This window comes from Rhopilema esculentum, chromosome 2 (assembly GCF_057945365.1).
Source record: "Rhopilema esculentum isolate cy_ngs chromosome 2, ASM5794536v1, whole genome shotgun sequence".
NCBI lineage: Eukaryota > Metazoa > Cnidaria > Scyphozoa > Rhizostomeae > Rhizostomatidae > Rhopilema > Rhopilema esculentum.
The window spans coordinates 1,241,296-1,261,452 of NC_142816.1; the positions used below are offsets into that span (position 1 = coordinate 1,241,296).

At 39.6% G+C, this 20,157-nt stretch overlaps 2 protein-coding genes across 2 annotated transcripts in view; both read left to right on the forward strand.

Moving 5' to 3' along the window:
* The window catches only part of LOC135695324 (low-density lipoprotein receptor-related protein 6), a 31,887-nt gene extending 15,353 nt beyond the window's left edge, over positions 1 to 16,534 (forward strand). Inside the window, exons 3-18 of the mRNA XM_089108814.1 lie at positions 1,012 to 1,412; positions 2,573 to 2,698; positions 2,993 to 3,404; positions 3,717 to 4,041; positions 4,465 to 4,648; positions 5,344 to 5,794; positions 6,143 to 6,531; positions 7,089 to 7,214; positions 7,805 to 8,213; positions 9,177 to 9,364; positions 9,953 to 10,156; positions 10,540 to 10,692; positions 11,120 to 11,242; positions 12,339 to 12,458; positions 13,391 to 13,519; positions 13,741 to 16,534. Of these exons, the coding sequence (XP_088964940.1) occupies positions 1,012 to 1,412; positions 2,573 to 2,698; positions 2,993 to 3,404; positions 3,717 to 4,041; positions 4,465 to 4,648; positions 5,344 to 5,794; positions 6,143 to 6,531; positions 7,089 to 7,214; positions 7,805 to 8,213; positions 9,177 to 9,364; positions 9,953 to 10,156; positions 10,540 to 10,692; positions 11,120 to 11,242; positions 12,339 to 12,458; positions 13,391 to 13,519; positions 13,741 to 14,702 (4,702 nt within the window). The 3' untranslated portion in view covers positions 14,703 to 16,534. The remainder of the gene's footprint in view (positions 1 to 1,011; positions 1,413 to 2,572; positions 2,699 to 2,992; positions 3,405 to 3,716; positions 4,042 to 4,464; positions 4,649 to 5,343; positions 5,795 to 6,142; positions 6,532 to 7,088; positions 7,215 to 7,804; positions 8,214 to 9,176; positions 9,365 to 9,952; positions 10,157 to 10,539; positions 10,693 to 11,119; positions 11,243 to 12,338; positions 12,459 to 13,390; positions 13,520 to 13,740) is intronic.
* A 468-nt stretch (positions 16,535 to 17,002) lies between these two features.
* LOC135695326 (uncharacterized) lies at positions 17,003 to 17,716 on the forward strand. The gene has a single exon (XM_065214389.2). It carries the CDS (start codon positions 17,032 to 17,034, stop codon positions 17,581 to 17,583), a length of 552 nt encoding a protein of 183 aa, XP_065070461.1. The 5' UTR covers positions 17,003 to 17,031; the 3' UTR covers positions 17,584 to 17,716.
* The last annotated feature ends 2,441 nt before the right edge of the window (positions 17,717 to 20,157 follow it).

A 20,157-nucleotide genomic window follows, 5' to 3' on the forward strand; every position in this document is an offset into this window, starting at 1 on the left:
TGGGACAAGATTTTAGCAACCGTTTCACTATACCCGGAGAGCAAAATATCGTCAAATGCTAGATTTAAAAGTATTACAAAAATTCACTCTTGGGGGTTGGCTCCCTAAGTGACAATGGGATGTCTTCAATTCCGTCTGTTTATCATGGTATTAAATGTATTCCGCACTTAAGACGTTACATGTGTTGTCTAAAATATTCTCTCGTCAATCAAGACTGCATTTAGGCCCAAATCGTGTTTGCAATCATTACCCAGAAATCCTACATGTAGCCATGGCATATGTAGGAAAACTTGGCTAGTCATGGCTCCTTTTGCTGGTTCAGTGGATAAACTTGGGATTAAGACTTTGTCTGTCTTAACTGATCTAAAAAGCGACGTTGTCCCACCATACCTAATGTCCTTTTTGCTATGCTCGATGAGCGTTCAAGCTCTAGACCAGCCATTCTTAAACTCCGGCCCGCGGGCCAACTTCGGTCCGCAGCAAGTTTTTATCCGGCCCGCGGGGCGCTTTATCTCAACAATTTTTTTTGCTTCCACTTTAAAAATTTTGAATTCGTATAAGTTTTGCTTTTGGATTGCTCTGATATTTTTCTTCCTCTGCAGTAAAAGAAAATGTGCGTCCCGTTGACCAGTAATTGGTCCGAAAAGGAGTACGAAAATAGGAAATGCTTTATTTAATCATTTAAACGTTTTATAGCAAACTATTATACTGCTTTCATTGAATTCAATAGGTTGTTGATAAACTCACCATGGCCTTACCCTTTCCTCCACTTTCTGAGATCCCAGGATTGATTTTGTATGTTGTAAATTATCAATTTAGCCGTTGCGGACACTCCCTTGGAATCAATGGTAATTTACTCATTCTGCCTTGTATCGTTTGCTGAAATCTAGGCTTTTGTAAAAAAGTAATTTTGAAAAGTCATTAAATTTTTCTGAAATATGCAGCCTGTGTGAATATTTAGGAATAACACAAAATAGAATGAAAACTGACGTATGTATTTTGTTTTTAAAGGTACATGTACTGGAGTGATTGGGGTGGCAGACCAATGATCAAGCGTGCCAATATGGACGGCACTGATCATAAAGTACTGATAAACAAAGACATTTCGTGGCCTAACTCTCTGGCTATCGATATGACGACATACACAGTGTACTGGGTTGATGCGAGGTCGGAGTATGCGGGAATTTACAGTATGGATTATAATGGAAAGGACCGTAAAACCGTTCTTCGACACGTTAATCTACGACACCCGTTTTCATTGACCATTTCTGGGGACATGTTGTATTGGGCTGATTGGAAAGCCCCACAAATCAATTCGTGCAACAAGAGCAATGGCACTTTTGAAAGCGTGCTTGGAAATATTCATTCGCCAATGGGACTTGTCGCCCTGTCAGAGGAACGTCAACCAAGTGGTAAGAAAATATCAAGATTGTAGTTGTGCACTACAGTATATACCATAAACCCCAAAATTGGCCCCCATTCATACATATATCCCCCACTCAAATAACCCCATTCTCTTATAGCCCCCTCTAATTAGCCCTCATCCTTGAAGTAGAATTTTTAATCCCCACCTCGAATACGCAGTCATCCTGACAACTTTGGCAATTTAATCGATCTACCACACACTACAAAATTACATGATTTTTGGACATTATAATTCACAAGGTCAACGAGAATGGACAAGCGAGGCACTTTACAATGTTTTTCAAAGGATGAATTTAACATCTTTTATTAGCCCCCCCCCCCTCCCCCTCCTCCGAGACGACTTAAGAATTCCCCACACTGGACACAGCTGTTAGGGCAAACCCCTAAATGTGTAACTTGAAGTTATATACATATTGGAACCTCTCAGTGTCTCTCTCTTTAAATCAGTATTTTTCTGGGAGACGTTGGGTTGCAAAATCTCGACACTTTTTGTCCCGTATTTTGTCAATAGGTACTGATTTTCACTGAAATGTGAACGTAGATTAATATGGTTTAGTTTCAGTTGTTTTAGAAGATTATTAAGCTAACCTTATTTCAATTATAAAGAATAATTATACAACTAAATACATTAAATACAACATTAACTTAAACTCACATTTAAAACTGAAGAAAGATGATAAGACATAACATGGATGTTTATAGGATAGAGGCGAAAGAGGTGTTCTGCACCTTGATAGTCGAAAGAGTACCCCAGTTGCTTGCTTGTGTTCGTGGAGGCACCGACAAGCAGTTTTTATTTAAATGGTTTTTCTGAATAGAAATTTTGTCATAATTGTAATAATTTTCTTTCAACCCGATATCAGATGCTGTAATTACTGTTTTTACTTAGATTACTGTTTTGCCCCGAAGCTAGGTTTGGAAATCTACATTATCTTTCTTTTTTTTACAAATTAACTCCTGGAAAGAGGGATAGTGTCCCTTTAAAAACACTGTAGAGGTGGTTCTGGGGGCCCATCTTTACTACTAGCCCCTTAGTTTTATCTATGACCATGACACCAAACCAAAACTCAGATTTTGGGATAGTTGGAGGGTCATCCTTCTGATAGAAGATGGAACCTGATGATGATGATCTCTCTATATCTTCTAGTTACCACTGATTGTCACAAAAACAACGGAGGTTGCAGCCATCTTTGTCTGCTTCGACCAAATGGGTACTCTTGTGCTTGCCCTACTGGTATTCGGCTACGAAGCGATGGCAAGACTTGCGAGAAAGGTAAGCCTACTTCTTGCTAAATATTCTTCCCTTCATAATGGTTAAGGGTATAAGGTACACGTCCTTTATGGACTCCTGCAAAGAAATTATGTATTTGCTATTCAAATGAGGTTGGTTGAGAAGACAATCATTGGCAAATCATTTATTATTGAGGCATCCCCCGTCCATGCAGTTTAAGAACTTGTGCAATAGTGATTTCCCAGTTCATTTCACACGGTCTTTGATTGTAGTGACGGGGGTGTTTCGGTAGAAACTGTTCATGGCCGCATTGACTTTGCCTTTTGTTTTTTGAAGCGCTGGAGAAGTTCATTGTCGTTGCAAGGAAGGCTGACATCCGTATCGTCTCACTTGATGTTGATCAGTATGCAGATGTCGTCCTGCCACTAAGGGGCATCTGGAATGCGTTTACTGTAGATTATGACATAGTCGAAGATTACGTGTATTGGGCTGATAACGACAAGAAGTGCATCATGAGAGCGCACCCGAACGGCACTAACACTCAGGTCATTGCGGATTACGATGTACAGACGCCTGATGGTTTGGCGTTTGATTGGATCGCGCGCAATCTCTATTGGACAGATGCCGGTGAGCACCAGCTCGCACCGGCGAGGATCGAAGTTGCAAGAGCCAATGGAACGTCGAGAAAAATTTTGATTGAAACTGACATCGACGAGCCACGGGCAATAGTGGTAGACCCAGCTGAAGGGTGAGAGTGCTTTTTGTTATTATACTTAGAAGCATTTGTAGAGTGTCATCAGAGCGTGCTTGCAGCCTACGCGCGTGTTATCAAAATAGACATTAGAGGATTAGTATCAACGGACGTGGGACCGCCCGTAATATTTTTTAAGAAAAATTGGAAAACCCTGTCGCTCGGTATGCCTATATATTTAGCTCTGAATCTTCTAAAGGGTTTCTCAGTTAATTGGTTTTTTAAATAATCATCTTAACACATCTTCACAAATGTTTTTTACTATATGTGTTATTAGCTTATAATCGTGAAAATTTTATTGAACTTCAGGTATCTATACTGGTCAGACTGGGGCGTGTATCCGAAAATTGAGCGTGCTGATCTAGATGGAATGAACAGAAAGGTGCTCGTGAACACAAGTATAAAATGGCCTAATGGCATCGCTATTGACTACGTCGAAAGGAAGTTGTATTGGGGGGATGCTGGAACAGACGAAATATCTTCAGTTAATCTTGATGGTACCAACAAGAAAGTTTTGATAAAGAAACTGCCACACGTCTTTGGTGTCTCGATACTTGGGGAAGATATATTTTGGACGGATTGGCAATACAGAAAGCTATCCAAAGCGAATAAACATATTTTAAAGGAAGTTGAGGTAACGTTTTACTGAAATATATGGTCATGCATTGTGATGTTTATAGTATTTCTGTATGCCGGAGAAGTATCAAATACCTGAATATGTGTTCAAGCGATTCATTCAGTGATTCAAGCGATTCATGTTCTATTCAGTGATTCTTTATCCCCGTCAAGATAGAACGCAGCAATGTGTGAAGGGCTGGGGTTACAAAACAAGAGTTGACCAGGATAATGTCTCTATATTTCCCGCAACAGCTCTATGCAACCTAAGAGGGTGCTTTCTTATTTTAGTCCTGGAGTGGGAGGCTTAAAAGAGAGGGGCTTATTAGAGAAAGGGCTTATTGATAATTCAATATAGAAAATGTTATAAAATGACCTTATGCATTTTTGTTATAGTTTTCGCTTCAGTTGCTAAATGTAAAAAAATTCGTTATACTTACAGATATTGAAAGACCAGCCTGATCTGATGGGTATCAAGGCAACAGAAAGAGGCTTAATTTATGGAAACAACCCTTGCCAGTACAACAACAACCACTGCAGTCACCTGTGCTTTTTCACTTTGTCTAAAGCTAAATGCTCCTGTCCTCTGGGAATGGAGCTTGATAAAGACGAGAAGACGTGTATTGGTAAGATTTACATGAATTGCTTATAATACATTAGACTTCTTTTGTATAACGGGTGCTACGTTAGGACGTTTGTTGACCCATAAGGTAAAACTCCGCTTGAACTCGCATGTTAAGACAATTCATACACACGCACTTTCTTAAGATACCATTGGTTGCCAATACCTGTTTCTTTCCTTCTTTAATGTACGTACCGCGCGCGAACTGTAGAGCTAAAATTCAGGTTGGTTTGTATGGGCGTATAGGACACGCAGATGTAGTACCTTAAGCTGAGAGCGGCCTTACAGTTACGAGCACTCACAATCATCAAGTATTTTAAAGGGAACAGCCATTAAGGGGACACTGTCTCTTAAAGAACCCCACCATATTTAAGAATAAATAGGTTACACCGCGCCTTTTTAACTTTTTAAATAGGACAGACAGAAGGGCACTGTGTAAATGCCTTCGTTGGAAGAACCACTCTTGCAATATCCTAAAAGAATTAGTTTCCAAAGCCCCGAGCTGATTGCAACAACTATTTTGTTTTAATGCATTTTTACACTGGAAGAAAAGAAAATTCACATTGCTGTGTTCCTGGTTTCCTTTTTCGATTCTACCTCCCTGCGATTTTTCGCTCAGGGACTGAACAGCGCCTCTGCCTTAGCGTCCCCATTCTTTTCCAATTCTAATCATTTATCATTCTTATTTCGTTTTTGTAGTTCCGGCTGGTTTTCTCCTAATCATGCAGCGAGACGACATCCGTAGAATCACTCTTGATATTTATAAGCAGGACATCAAGATACCATTGGCTGGAGTGCAAGAGGCCAATGCATTGGATTTTGACCTCAGCGAAGAAAGAATTTACTGGTCCGATACTGGACGCTTTAGGGACATTAAGAGGAGCGAGGAGAGGATGTATCTTTCTGGCACTGGCCGCTTTAAAGAGATAAAAAGTGCACATATAAACGGTTCTGGTTTGAAGACAGTAATAAGGCATGGGCTAGAAATGCCAATCTCTATATCTGTAGACTGGATTGCAAAGAACATATATTGGAGCGATGCAGCCGCCCATAGGATAGAGGTTTCTCGTCTTGATGGACGTAATCGCCGTGTTTTGTTGTGGGAGAATATTGACAGCCCCAAAGATCTTGCTGTCAATCCACATAATGGGTAAGCTGCACGCTTATTTGATATGTGCAGTAGAGTTAAGGAAACGTAATGACAACGTAATAACGATGGTAGTTAGTGTAAGTTTGTATAACAACGGTGTTGTGAGTACTACTCTCTATCAAGTCCTTTTTATCTCGAAAACAGTGTAATATCGACATTCGCTATGCATAATGTTGCTTACACGAAGTAGTTCAGCGATATCCAAAAAATATTTGGTTGGTAATGATACAAAATTATGCCTTTGATTAAGCGTTTCTGGTGTTCAACACAATATGTACAATCATTAACATGCAGGCAGGCAAATTAAATTATTTTCTTCGCTCATTTCTTTGCTTTTCTATGTTGCAGCCATATTTATTGGTGTTCTGCCTGGAATGGGGGCTATAGAATCGAAGAAGCCAGACTGGATGGGAAAGAACGCAGAACGGTTATTGATGATCTAGGACACGTGACATCAATGACACTTGATTACGAGAACAACTGGCTGTACTTCGCCGACAGTCTAGTCCACACAATTGAGCGTATTGATTTCAATGGCAAGAATAGGAAAAAGTTGCTAACGAATGTTGCCAATCCACAAGCTCTTACCCTGTATAACAGGTCGATTTATTTTGGTGACTGGAAAACCAAGTCTGTGGGGCGAGCCGACAAAGACACTGGCCAGAACAGAACCAGAATACTGAATAATCTTGAGTTTGTCATGGATCTGCTGACTTATCATAAAAGCAGGCAGACTGGTATGTTTTTGCTTGTGTTTTTTATCTTTCATTGGTTTATCCTGCTTGCATGCTCAAACAGCAATCAGGAAATTAGTTCATTAGGCCACTAGCTACTCATTAGAACGTTATGTCACAAGCTACTCAGATTAGTCTGTTAGGCCGCTAGCTACTCAAGTTCGTTTCCTCTCTAAGCTGTTTCTTCTCTAAGCTATGTTTTAAAGGCTATTTGAAATGAATTAGAGAAACTCTATGGGTTTTGGGTGGTCTATTGTGGAGTTTCAGAACGCATTTAAACTAATCTAAATGTCTAGATACCATAAATCGAAGAATCTGTACACCTCTAATCTTGTGTTTGGATTACCCCCAAATCTAAGTACAACCCTAATCTAAATGTCTAGACACATCTAATTCAAGAATCTGGACACCCCTAAACTAGTGTCTGGTTCACCCCCTAAAATAAACACCTGAAAACACCTGATCTGAACGTCTGTGCAACCCTAATCTAACCGTCTGATAGTGAGTATTTGTTATGCTACTATTGTGTGTTTTAATATGTAATGTTATATCCCCTTCAGGCACTAACGCATGCGCAAGTAACAAGCATGGCTGTAGTCATCTGTGCTTTGCGCTGGACAAACAGAATTACACGTGTGGATGCCCAACTCATTACATACTTAATGACGATGCTAAGTCTTGTCGAGGTAAGTTGCATTCGTTTTCATAAGCCATTTCGTCCCATCGTCTTTTTGTCTTTGGACAATTTCAAATTGCTTGCGTCAGAGAAAAGAGAAAAACAACTGGGGGGGGGGTGTATACAAGCAAGTCTTTTTTTCCCGATGAATTACAGCGATCCCCTGAATTTTCATTTAATGAGTTATACAACAGTCTCTTGCTAACGTTCCATTTGGAGTTCGGTGCTCCGGTTTCCGTATCCTTGACATGATGCGTGGCCTATCGTAGATATGTAGAGCCCACAGACTGGATATTGTACGTTTATGCCGAGACACAAACTTATTGTGATATTTAGTGTTTTGCATTATCAAATGAATCAGCCATACAGTTTAAGTGATGTGTGGCCTATCGTTGATGTGCAGAGTGCATTCTATAAATATTTTACAGAATTGTAACTGTCCTGTACCCTTGCGGTGAAGGCCCTTTTATATATGGCGCTCGCAGAATCTAGAATGGTTTCTTGAAAGCAGCAGTCGGTTCTTGCTTCTAATTAATTACTCTTCAAACTAGATAATATTTTTGCTGTTCATTTTTTAACATCGATACCTCTATTTTACAGCTCCAACGACGTTCTTGCTGTTTAGTCAGAAAAATAACATTCGTCGGGTGTCATTCGCCACTAAAGATAATCCCGATTTAGTTCTGCCAATACCCAGTTATGAAGACGTCACAAAAATAGATTTCGACTTCAGATCTGGATCGATTTATTGGATCGAATCTGAGACGAAATCTATTGAATCTGCAATGGAAGACGGAAGTAATTACCATAAGATATATGACGGACGAGAAAATCGCGGTAATCCATATGATCTGACAGTGGATTCATATGCCGGTAGCATGTATTGGACAGACAGTGAGGCTGACAATATCAACTTTCTTCTTTTCAAAGGAGACAAAATACCAACTGTTATATTTGAGAAAAAGAAAGGTTATCGGCCAAGGAACATTGTGGTTTCTTCGGAGGAAGGGTACGTAGAAGTAATTTAGTTTGGGGAAGGGGTAACATGGTGCATGCATCTTCCATTTTAATTTTGAAATTAATTAACCAGTTTAAATATTTTTCTCCATTAACTATTACCGTCATCCTCATTTTACTCCGCAATTCTGTTTTTGATAAGATTAGTGGTTGCTAGCATTTTTTCATTATGTTTTTAACTGTGAATCGTTGCATAATACTTCTTTCTATATACCAAAATCGTGAATTTGAAGACCAGTATACGGTTACTTTTTGTAGGATATTAAGATTTTTCATACTTAAAGTCTCTAAAAGGGTTTTCAAGTACTAAATGCTAAATAGCTACTTTACAAAGTCCCAAAAAACGTGCAACATAAGATAGCATAGAATAGAACACCGAATGAGTCCCAAGGAGTCCTTCTCTTCATATATATATGTCATTACCAACATATGTCAATTGAACAGAAACTTGGTACCTAATCGTCTAACATAGTCATTTCCACTTTTTCTTTGATAGAATTATTTTTGAGCAGTTTCCTAAGATTACGGAGGATCAGTTCTATGATTTCTTAATTTTTGTGCCATCTCAAGAGTCGATTTTCGTATAGACTGTTTCTCGCATGTGTACAATTCTAATTTTATTTCCTTTTCCTTCACAAAATTTATTTATACAAAAATGTGAAATTATCTAGAATTACTAGGCGGAGAGTTTTTACGTTCAAAATAACAAACCTAACGATAACCGTTGCAAAATGAGGTAAGCTATTTGACACGTGAAAGGAAATCTTGCAAGCTGTCGAGACACATGCCCGCAGTGGACGTAAGAGATGTGTCACAATACGAAAGAAAGACAATTTGAATTCAGATTTGATGTAATGCCAAGCCAATGCCAAAATCATCAATATGAGTGCAGTTTCTTGTTCCAAAACATTATTTCCATGTTACTCTTTATTTGAAAAAAATGTTTTCCCTTTAGTTGTTTGTTTTGGACAAACATGGTGGATAGCCCGACAATCGAGAAGTCGACGATGGATGGCACAAATTTCCTGACCCTTGTAAGTTTCAGAGATGGCAAGCCAGGTGACTTGGCTATTGATCACGTTGAACGAAGACTATATTGGATTGACACATACAAGCGCAAGATTGAGTCAGTGCTGTTTTCAGGTATATCCATTTGTTAAATATATAGAACAGCATTTTATAGCAGCAAGTGTACTTCATCGTTGTTTATAATAGAAACATATCATAGGCGTAGTTTAGACAGCGCTTTATGGACGCAGCGAATTAAATTATTGACCATAAAATATTGTGAGTGTCAATTTAATGCGCTCTTAATTCGCTGACTAAATCCGAGAGCGAATCAAATAATTGAATCCGCTCATAATGCGCTCATTTGGGCGCATTATCAGCGCGTTATGAATCAAAATATGAATCAATTCAATTCACTTCGCTGTCTAAAAGCAAACAATGAATTGAAGCGCTCTACGGGCGCATTTTGAGCGCATCTAATTGAATTTAATTCGCTGCGCCCATAACGCGCTGTCGAAACTACGCCATAGTTCCTCTTATCATTTTACCTTCCCGAAAGGAGCAACAGGCCCGTCTTAAGTGCGACAGAACAGGAACAACAAGCCCATTAACAGGAACAAAATACCAAGTGTCAAGCGGTCTGTAAACTGTGATATTCTTAACGCAGCCCCTTATTGAAATACCCGTTGGCTTAACATCTTATTAATTTTTTTCACATTGTAGGCCAGGGCCGTTTTTCTGTCGTCTTGGACGGACTGTTAAAGCCTCAAGCACTTACAGTGCATGGTGATTTCGTGTATTGCGTGGACAGCGATACAGAGATGATGTATAGGGCCAACAAGAAGAAGAGTGGTCCTGTTGTAGAAATTCATGGAAAATTCAGCAATTTGGCAGATGTGGAAGCAATTGATAAAACCCGAAGTAGCGGTATGTTTTTTGTACCGATGTTCCCAGTTCGTTAGTTGCATCCTAACGTCGTTCCAAGGCCAGGAAGATGATATATGGTGGTGACAAAATTATCAAGATGCTTTTAATCTCATCCATGTTTTTTCAAATGAATTTTAGTTTATTTTATCGCTAAGCGTAGTCATAAAAATTCCCATCTAAATTAACACTACCACAGACGAACTAACCCAGAAAATATAAACATCACACAAACAGGCTGACCCGGTATAGAATGCTCCTTCGCTGTTGACATATTTATGGGCCTAGTCATTTGAAAACATCTATCCCGATTTTTCCCAAGGTGGTTATTATACTTGCGTCTTGTTGTGATTATGCAAAGTAATCTATATCTTTCACCCTTTTAGATCATCCCTGTTCGAATAACAACGGTGACTGCAGTCATATTTGTTTCGCGTCGCGGAAGAAGAGCCAATCCACTGAACTTGTAACGTACGAGAGAAAATGCGCCTGCCCAGTGGATTATCTTCTTGATCCAGCTGACAAACGGACATGCAAAAGTAAGGAAGCATATTTATTACCTTGCTGTTTCTTTTTTTCTAACGGTTCCGTCGGAAGAGGAGAGGAAGGAGAAAGAGGAAAAGGGAAGGGGGGACGGGGAAGGGGGGAAGGTTGACGATGGAATAATAATCTGATTATTAACCGTTTTATACAACTGATTCAAGCAGCTTTAAATTTCTTTTGTGTGACCACAGATTTGTTGTACAGAACTGTAGTGCAGAAACAGCTGGTCAGAATTATATATATATTTGTTTTCTTTGCATACGAGTCGCCCTGCTCAGTAACGATCTGTATTGTGTACTAGGCCTAAGTGGAGAGACCATACTTCTTCTCAATCAACCTCAAGAGATTGAAATCGGAATGTATTTGAATTTTTTTGTCACTATAAAGGGCATACCTTTTACAGACTTATATTATTTTTTGCAGACACCAAAAAGTGCAAGAATGACGAGTTCCGGTGCGAGTCTGACGATGCGTGTATTCCAGAGAGCAAAAAGTGTGATAAAAAACCCGACTGCAAGGATAAATCAGACGAAAGCAAAGATACATGTGAGTCCAACAAATTTCGCATTCATGTTTCGTATTTTTCCACCAGAAAAATGGGGTTGGGGCAACGAATTATACAGCAACAGGACATCACAGAATTTCTAGATTAGCACCCACGCCTTGTTAAATATCACAGCTCAAACGAAGGATTCCGCTTGTTGGGCCTCTGAAATACTAGTTCATACATCTGGGTGTATTTTAGAAAGTTAGATCCGTTTGAGAATACAATGTAAGGATGCTTTAATTTCTGATCTGAGCCAGTAGAATTCACAAAAGTAAAGGAACGTTCCCAAACCGAGCAACGTTTACCAATTATTCTCATCATACCTACAAACGGCTCAGGAAACAACCATTCATTGAAGCGAAAAAAGGACAGGGCTCTGTCACACAAAACCTGTAAAAAGATAAAATTCATATTATACTTTCCATTTGTTACAAAACAATACTGTAGTTTCGCTACTTGCTTTATGAAATTAATTTTCTGCAACTGCGATTTATAATTTTTTTCATGTCAATGTTAGTATTTGACTAGTAAGCGTGATTAATTTAAAGCGCTGATTTTATATTTGTGTTTTTATTAGACATGTTTTCTTGTTCAATATATAAGTGTTCGCATCATGTTCACTTTAATTGGGTTTATTTTTATGCGCTTTTTTTATTAGCTGCAGAGATGATGTCCCAGGACACCCTCTCTCTTTTTGAGCCTGTGTTATTCCGCGTCCTTTTAATGATATTGCAACATGCTAATATTGTACTATGTATCAACACAGTCTTGAAATATTTTCAATATTGCTATATGTTTCTTGTATCTTGTTATTGTGAAGTGTAGTAATGTAGCATTTGGCGTTTGGCAGTTAGTGTCATGGGTCTAAGTGAGTAGCAGATAGCTGCTGAAATGATATGATAACTTTGATCTAGGGAGCACGGGAGAACGGCTTCATTCGTATCATTTTTTATTTATTATACACGGTAGACTCATCAATCGAGGGGACTGCTTTACAAGTGACTGCGTGTCAAACCTCGCCCGATGCAATTCTCTTCTAAATATTTTTATGCTTGATCTATTTGCTATTCTGATCTTTGGTATTTATCTTTCTAGGTAAGCCGCCAACTTGTGATTTGCTGATCCACTTTGACTGCCAGAGTGGCTGCATTGAAAAGGAACGTGAATGCGATGGCGTCCAAGACTGCCCCGATGGCAGGGACGAAGACGGATGCTGTAAGTTAACATCTGATGAGCTATCTTTACATCCAGCAGTTTTCAGTTGCTTTCAGTCGTTTAGTTACTTGTTACTGTCGTTTAGTTCTGTCGTTATGGTAAATGTTTTATTTTTCTGTCATTTTGTACTAATAAGTCCACAACAAGGTTTCTATCATAATAGCAATATCGTTAAGCTTCTTTTTATTGCCTTAAATCACACTAGAAAAATTATGATAATTTTTGTACCACTTTTAGAGCCTCTCAATTTTAATGTTTTTAATTTGATGGTTTCTTAAATCATTTTATTTAAGGCTCGGGGGGTAAACTATGCCTAGTTTTGGACGGGGACATGCCATTTTGGTTAGAATTTTGGACCCATAATTCCGCAAATATTTGAAAAAATGTGACCCATAATTCCGCAAACATGATGAAAACTATACCCATTATTCTGCAGAGCAAAGAAAGTGTTTAAAGCACATGAAAACTCATCAACCAAATTTTGCATGTCGTATGCCCCAAAATCTCAGTATTACACATATTTCATACTTTAATTTCTAACTGGACATTCATTTTGTTAATGCTGAATCTCCCTCCTAATAATTTTGCAATATTTCCACAAAATGGTACCCATAATTCTGCACATTTCTTCAAATGGTACCCATAGTTTCGCACAAATTGCAAAAATTAGTACCGATAATTCCGCACTTTTCAGAAGAAAAGGTACCCCTAAATAATGGCACGTCCCTGTACCTTCAAACATGTTAAGGTACCCCCCCCCCCCCCCCCGAGATTTAAGGTCTTAAAATTCATTTTCAAAATTTATGTCTTTTTGATGAACCACATTTCTAAACAGAAGTTTTTAAATCGTTTCGCTGAAACCTTTTTTAAAGCAGCTGTTTAATAGAAAGGCATGTTTCACTTTTTTCATTTTTTCCTGTTTTATTTTCTAGTATGTCCAAAGATGACACATTTTTCTTGCGCCAATAAAAAATGCATAAAAATTGGCAAAAAGTGCGACCGTATCAACGACTGTGGAGACAATACTGACGAGAACCCGACACTTTGTGCATCAATACCAGGCTAGTTCCAATATTTTATTCTTCTTTGACGTAATCACAGCCTTGAGTTCACGAATATCTGTACCCGAAGTTTTAGAGCCCAGAGCTAGACCCCCATTTATCTTTATCCCATTTATCTACATCTTTCGTTGTATGTAAATAACCTTTTAAGGATGAAACTCATTACTCCTATTATTACATGGAAGTCTCTGGTTTTTCAATGTTCCTTTGGCCATTTTTAGGGAATGCAACTGGGATAGAAACAGCTGAGAAGAAGACAAGTCACATGAAAGTCTTGGCTGGAATCGTATCGGGGATAATAGTCAGTATTCTTCTGTTGGTAGTTGGGCTGGTGTTTTGGTGGCGGTATCAGAAATCTAAGCCAAAAATGCAGCAGCACATAGATCTTGGCCGTGTTCCTGTGCCGCGAATCGCCAAAAATAGTCCAGAAATGAGTATTGATGACTTCGAAGGTAGCAAGTCGTCGGTGTCTACATACGTATCTGATGTACACGTGTCACAAAGAAGTGAGCTTTACAACCGTAACTTGACTGGCACTTCCAATGCGACATTGACCACGAATTTTACACCCTTGCCAGCAAACCCACCCCCCTCTTTATTAACAGAAAGAGTACTGTCGACTATAAGTGAAAACAAAGCAGAGCCAACCAGGGCCCCTGCCCCGTCTGTGGCAACTTGCTTTTCTTGCAGTCATTGTTCTATGACGTCATTGGGAACAATGCCAAACCCGAGTTACAATTATATGGAGAACGGTCCACCTCCTCCCACCCCGACCTACTCGGATACGGGGAAAGACTCAGACTATTTGTATTATTCAGAGTGGGAGATAGAACGCCACAGGGCGCACAGACATTCGCATCGGTCTCATCGGAGTCGCTCAAAGCGCCATCACCGAAGGATGCCGCGACTTTCCTCGCCAGTTTCAACAGACTTTGCAGAGGGTGCAGAACTTTTGCCCAAGTCGCAGTTAACTCAGAGGCAGAATAGTCTCGCATCAGATTTTAATGAGCTGTTCGTAGACACTGAGTATGATCAATTTGCTCCGCCCCCCACCCCTTGTACAATGTATCTGTCAGAGGGGGCCGCGCTTTCAGAGAATGATACCCGTCCGCCTTCCCCGGCAGGTACCGTTAGAAGTGTACAGCAGTACCCGCCTCCGCCATCTCCGACAAGTCAGATGTGAATTGCGTGGAACATATCGTGTGGGATACCATCCCTACTTGGAATATGGTCAGATCGTGTGGACCAGACTATTGGATGCAGACCAAGGAGATTCGGCCGAGATTTGACTACTCAATGGGGATAATCATCAACAGAGCTTGGATCAAATATGCTCGAATGCCTCTCTTTTGGTCGTGTAATTTGTCACGTGCTCCATACTCCACGTGCTATAAGTCTTGCTATTGCATGCTTTTGCTCCACAATTTGGATAGGATATTGCACTGCGCAGTGGGTTTTTGTCTACTATCACGTGTTAATTACAGAGTGCAGTAGGAAGCGAAATTGATAATCAGAGAAAAATCAAGAGAAAAACCCTTGTTTCATGTGTTGTCATAATCTCTAGTGAAAATTTGTTGTACCCTAAATGTTATTGTACCCAAGAATGCACTGGAGAAATTCTCGATAGATGTTTTCCTCTTGACCCCCCTTGAGATACTGAAGCAGGCCTAGAGCAGGTTTCATTGAGAAATGGACCTCTTTTGTGACCATCTCCTGACTTTCCTCAAAAGGCAGCCGTCCAACCCCTCGTCGTAAGCACAGATGTCAAGAAAGGCTTTTTGGTGATTAAGATTGATTGATTCAGCTGTGGATCTGTCAGTTACATGTAAATGGTTGATATCTGTTTGCAATTATCAACTTATCTATCTTTTTCATGTTATTCATACCAGCCTTTCTGTTGATAGTTTCAAACGTACCCTATCCCCTATTCTTCCCCTTTCTCTTGTCCGAAGCAGACTAAAGAAATATTTGGCATTGCGATTTGTAGATTAATGGTTTTGCTTGAAATGAAAACGGTTTCGATAACAGCATAAAATAAAACCAATTGGTTTTTAGTATTAAATTTCAAGAACTTAATTCTTTGTTTCAAATGATTTATCAAGCCTAATATTACCGTGTATATAATGTATCTAAAAGCAATGTATATAGTGTCAAAACTGGGGGTGATTGCGAGGCCGGTTTAGGTTTTTGAAGAGAGACTGTTTAGTTTGTCTCCTTCGTTCTTTCCCTTATTTTATGGAAGTTTTCTGATGAAGAGATTATGGCGCTGACCCGGCTCAGCCTTTCAGTGTTTAAATCCGGCCCTCTGTTTTCCACTCTTCTAGTGAAGTGTCCCCTCCTGATCACGCTTTCCACTGTACCGGTCCGGCCTTCCGATCCATCCACCCGGCCTTCCGTTGTGTCCACCTGACTTCGCAGTATCCGTAACCAATCATACACATTTGCTTTTTCAATTAACTGCCCCATTCTATTTAGGGTTTCGTTTAAAAAATAACCCCCGACACCATTTATGACATTTTATAAAGTTTCAATTCCTGTAGCACCGGCTTGAGTAAACCTGAACCGGTCTAAGAGAATCCTCCGAGCATTTGAAACAGACTGGTGATTAAAGCCATTCTTCAAAGCCTTACAAACGTAAATCAAGTATTGCATTTCCTATAAAAACGTCAGTGCTCTTTTGGTAATTGGTCGAAAAACTTAGAAGCAATGAAGCGAAGATACCCGAAGGCCCCCGGACTAGGATTGAATTATTCCAAATCATGTATACGTTAAAAATGTGACGTAATTGTTCACCTTGTCTGAAAATAACCCAGTTCTCTCTGTCCAAACATCATGTTTCTTGTCCAACAATACGTTTGCTTCGACAGTGTTTTTGGCACAAACGTTAATGTGATTGATTATTTTAAAGCAAACGATAGTTACGCATTACCCTGTAAATAGATTTTTTGTACCTGTACTGTCATGTTTTGTATTAATTATCGAAAGTGTAATGAAAGGACATGTTTATTGTCTGTAGCTTCTTGGTTTCTCTTTTAGCGACATCCTTTTGCAAGCGATTGAGCAAGTGTACTTTTGTAGGAATGCGCAGAACATTTGCGTTACTGCCTGTGCATTGCGGTTCTGGCTTGCGACGGCATTATGCCAGTGTTGCTGTTAAACATAAATTGTTTAACGATGTGCCATTCTTATTTTTAGTGTTCGTAAGAAAACAGTGATTTTATGTTTAATTCAAAAATATAAGCCCTGGTCTAATATTGGGAGGGTTTACATCCGGAAACAGATTTACATACCAAAGTGTGGGGGCGGGGCTATTTTAGGGTATTACCTTCTTGATTTGTATAAGTGTCGTTTTCTTCTTTCCAACCATCCATCTTGGTCCATTCTACAGGAAGTCCCATTGTTGGTAGAGTTTCGAGAGGCGGGCGAGGGTGAGAACCGCTAACGGTAGTCGCCCGCAAACCTTGAACGAGGCTGCAACACGATAGTGTTGTTGAAGCAATCAGGAAGAAAAGATGGCTGCCAACGCTCCTCTTGACGAAGAGAAAATGTCTACGGCCCTGGTTGAGCCAGACGCATGTACTCAAGAATATATTTTCCAACAGACCATGTATCGAATCAAAGACCCAGAAGTATCTTTAAACTTTTATAGTAAGGTGCTTGGTATGAGGCTGTTACATAGACTTGATGTCCCGTCGATGAAGTTCACGGTGTATTTTATGGGGTTCGAAAATAAGGCAGATATTCCAGAGGACAAAAAGGCGAGAACAGAATGGGCTTTTTCCAGGAAAGCTACGCTGGAGCTTACTCATAACTGGGGTACTGAATCGGATCCAAACTTCAGTGGATACCACAATGGGAACTCGGACCCTCGAGGATTTGGTCACATCGGGTTGATGGTTCCCGATGTATACAAGGCTTGTGAACGGTTTGAATCGCTTGGGGTTGCTTTTGCAAAAAAGCCAGATGCAGGGAGAATGAAGGGACTTGCATTTATAAAAGATCCAGATGGATACCTGATTGAAATTCTGAACAACAAGGCAATGTCAGACTTGAAGGTTGAGTAAGGACTGCTGGACTCGCATCAATGAAAACGCTTCTTTTTATTTCCTCAAAATTTAAAATACGCTCCATGCTTGCTTGAAATCATATGCTGTAATTTTTTTCCTATTAAACCAGCTTAATTATGTGACCATGTCATTGGCCCATTTAATTTTGTTTCCTTTCAAGTTTGCATAAATAGTGGTAGTCTTGAGTGCTAATAGATTTTCAAATGGAAGTCTTAGGTTATAATAAATAAAGGAAACATGTCACTGGGGGTGGGGCAAGGGGGTCAGGAGACTTTGACTTCAAATGGTAGTCTCAGGTTCTAGTAAATGATAGAAAGATGTCACTGGGGGGGGGGCAAGGAAGGGCAGACTGCAGTCCAGTTACATTACCACACATGCTTCCTTGAATTTATACACTGCAAACAACATTCCTTTCAAATTGCTAAATATAGTAACATAGAAATTGTCTCTTTGCTGTCCTCATTTCATTCACACGATCCTTTTATTATGGCCTCTACTTTGTTATCAGAGTGACTTTTATCATGTCTCTTCAGCTTAGATCTTTCAAACAATAACAAACATTTCCAAAACAATAACAACAAGAGCCCCATAGCTTTGCTACCAGTCATTGTTGGTAACAGCAGCTGTCCCTTTTCAGACTATTGTTAGCTTTTTAGATGTTTTCTTATTGTCATATTTGCTGGAACAGGAAACAGAAGGGGTATTTGACCCTAGAAGTTTTGAGAAACATTAAAGTTTAATTTGCTTTGTGTGATGAAAGGCAGTTCAGATCAAAACCTATGGAAATCCTAACAAACAATGTAAAACTTTCTTTTTTTGAGTGCAGAAATGAGTGGAATTTCGGCTGTAGGCTAGAACAGAGTTGCCTTTGAATGGTGTAATATCGTATTTTCACAGGCAGGGGGTGTCAAAATGACTCTTGTCAAAAGACGGTCCAGATAATTCTTCTGAAAACTCGTACAAATGAAGGTCTGCCTGGGAAAGATAAAATTTGGTATAAAGCGCTGAAATTAGGCAAAGGGGCGTGGTCCTCACATAGCCCTTAAACGTGGAGGTCACACGGTCAACGGCCGCGAGGCGGGCCAAAAAAACAAAAGAAACTGAAATGCAACAACCAAGTTTGCCTTGTTTTCTTACTTTTTCCGAACAATCATCCGAAGAAATGATAAACAGTTTTGTGTACCCTGGGTCCCAAAAAAGAAAGCTGGATGATAGATAGTTCTGAAGCCACTATTGTGGGGCAGATATTCGGAAACAAGGACACAGTGGCGTACCCAGGGCTGTAGCAGTGGGGGGTCTGGGGCGCAGCCCCCATCAAATCTTTTTGAACCACGCCCTTCAAACACTTGCAAATGCGGGTAAACGCCCTTTTTGAAAAATTTCCCCCATTATTTGATTCATGTTAGCTACAGTAAATAGCAAAGTATTTTACAATTGTTATTGACACAAGCATACAGTATACTACCCCCCCCCCTCCCCCAATGAGTTTTACATCGTTTCTGGACAACCCTCGAGGACCATATTTTAGAAATGTGGGGGGGGGGGTCCAGACCCCCCTATTCCTCCCCTTGGGTACGCCACTGAGGACCCATTATGGGGTGTGGTGGGACAATCCTACCACACCAACTAATCACTGTGTATAGGATCAGAGACTGCATTTTAATTGGAATCTGCCGGGGAAAGTTGCCACCCTTGAAACTTTTATCTTGTAGAACAGGCGTACATAGCTGTAGTCTACATTTAGGTACGATCTTTGGGTAAACATAGCTGCATTTCCGATAAAAGAGTGAGCTACGTCCGTTGACCTGAGAAAATTTAGTACGATAGTGGAAACCTAACCGAATGTTATTCTTCTAACTCTTTGAACAATGACACGAGGAGAGAATTGAACAATGGCCAAATTATTGATGCTAGGAGGATTGCAAATCGAAAGTTTTTCTCTAAAGCTCGGGATCTCCGACGAAGGGGGGCCTTGCCCCCCCCACTTTTTTGCAAAACAATAGAGTTGTTTTCAAGATCTTTTGTTATGGGTGTTAAATTTTCCCTTGGCCCTCAAATTTTCAACTTTTGTCGGAGCCCATGAAGTTTCCAAAAATTTTCAAACTTCTGCATGTCAAAGCAACGTTGTCTCACCTCTAGAATCTATGACACCCCATTAGTGTCAAGTAGAGTCACATGACAGTCATAATTGCTCACAAAAATATATTTTTATAAGTTTTAACTTTTGACCACATACACGGAAAGAACATTATGAAATACCTCTAGCGATGCAAAATTTGTTATGATGCACTTTGTAAAGTTATAAAAATAGATTCTTGTAACGATATCAATTAATAAATATACATTAACTAGAAAATTTTTTTTACATATATATATGATATTAAAAGAAACTACAATACAATACGCTGAGCCAATCATAGCGGGAAAAGACACATAGTCAAAAGACCCTACTATGAATGGCTCTTACAATGAATTTTAACAATGATCTCTTAATCAACTAACAAAAGAACACAACATAACACTACAACACGCCTTACCAATAAACACTACGCTACATTGAGATACAACCTA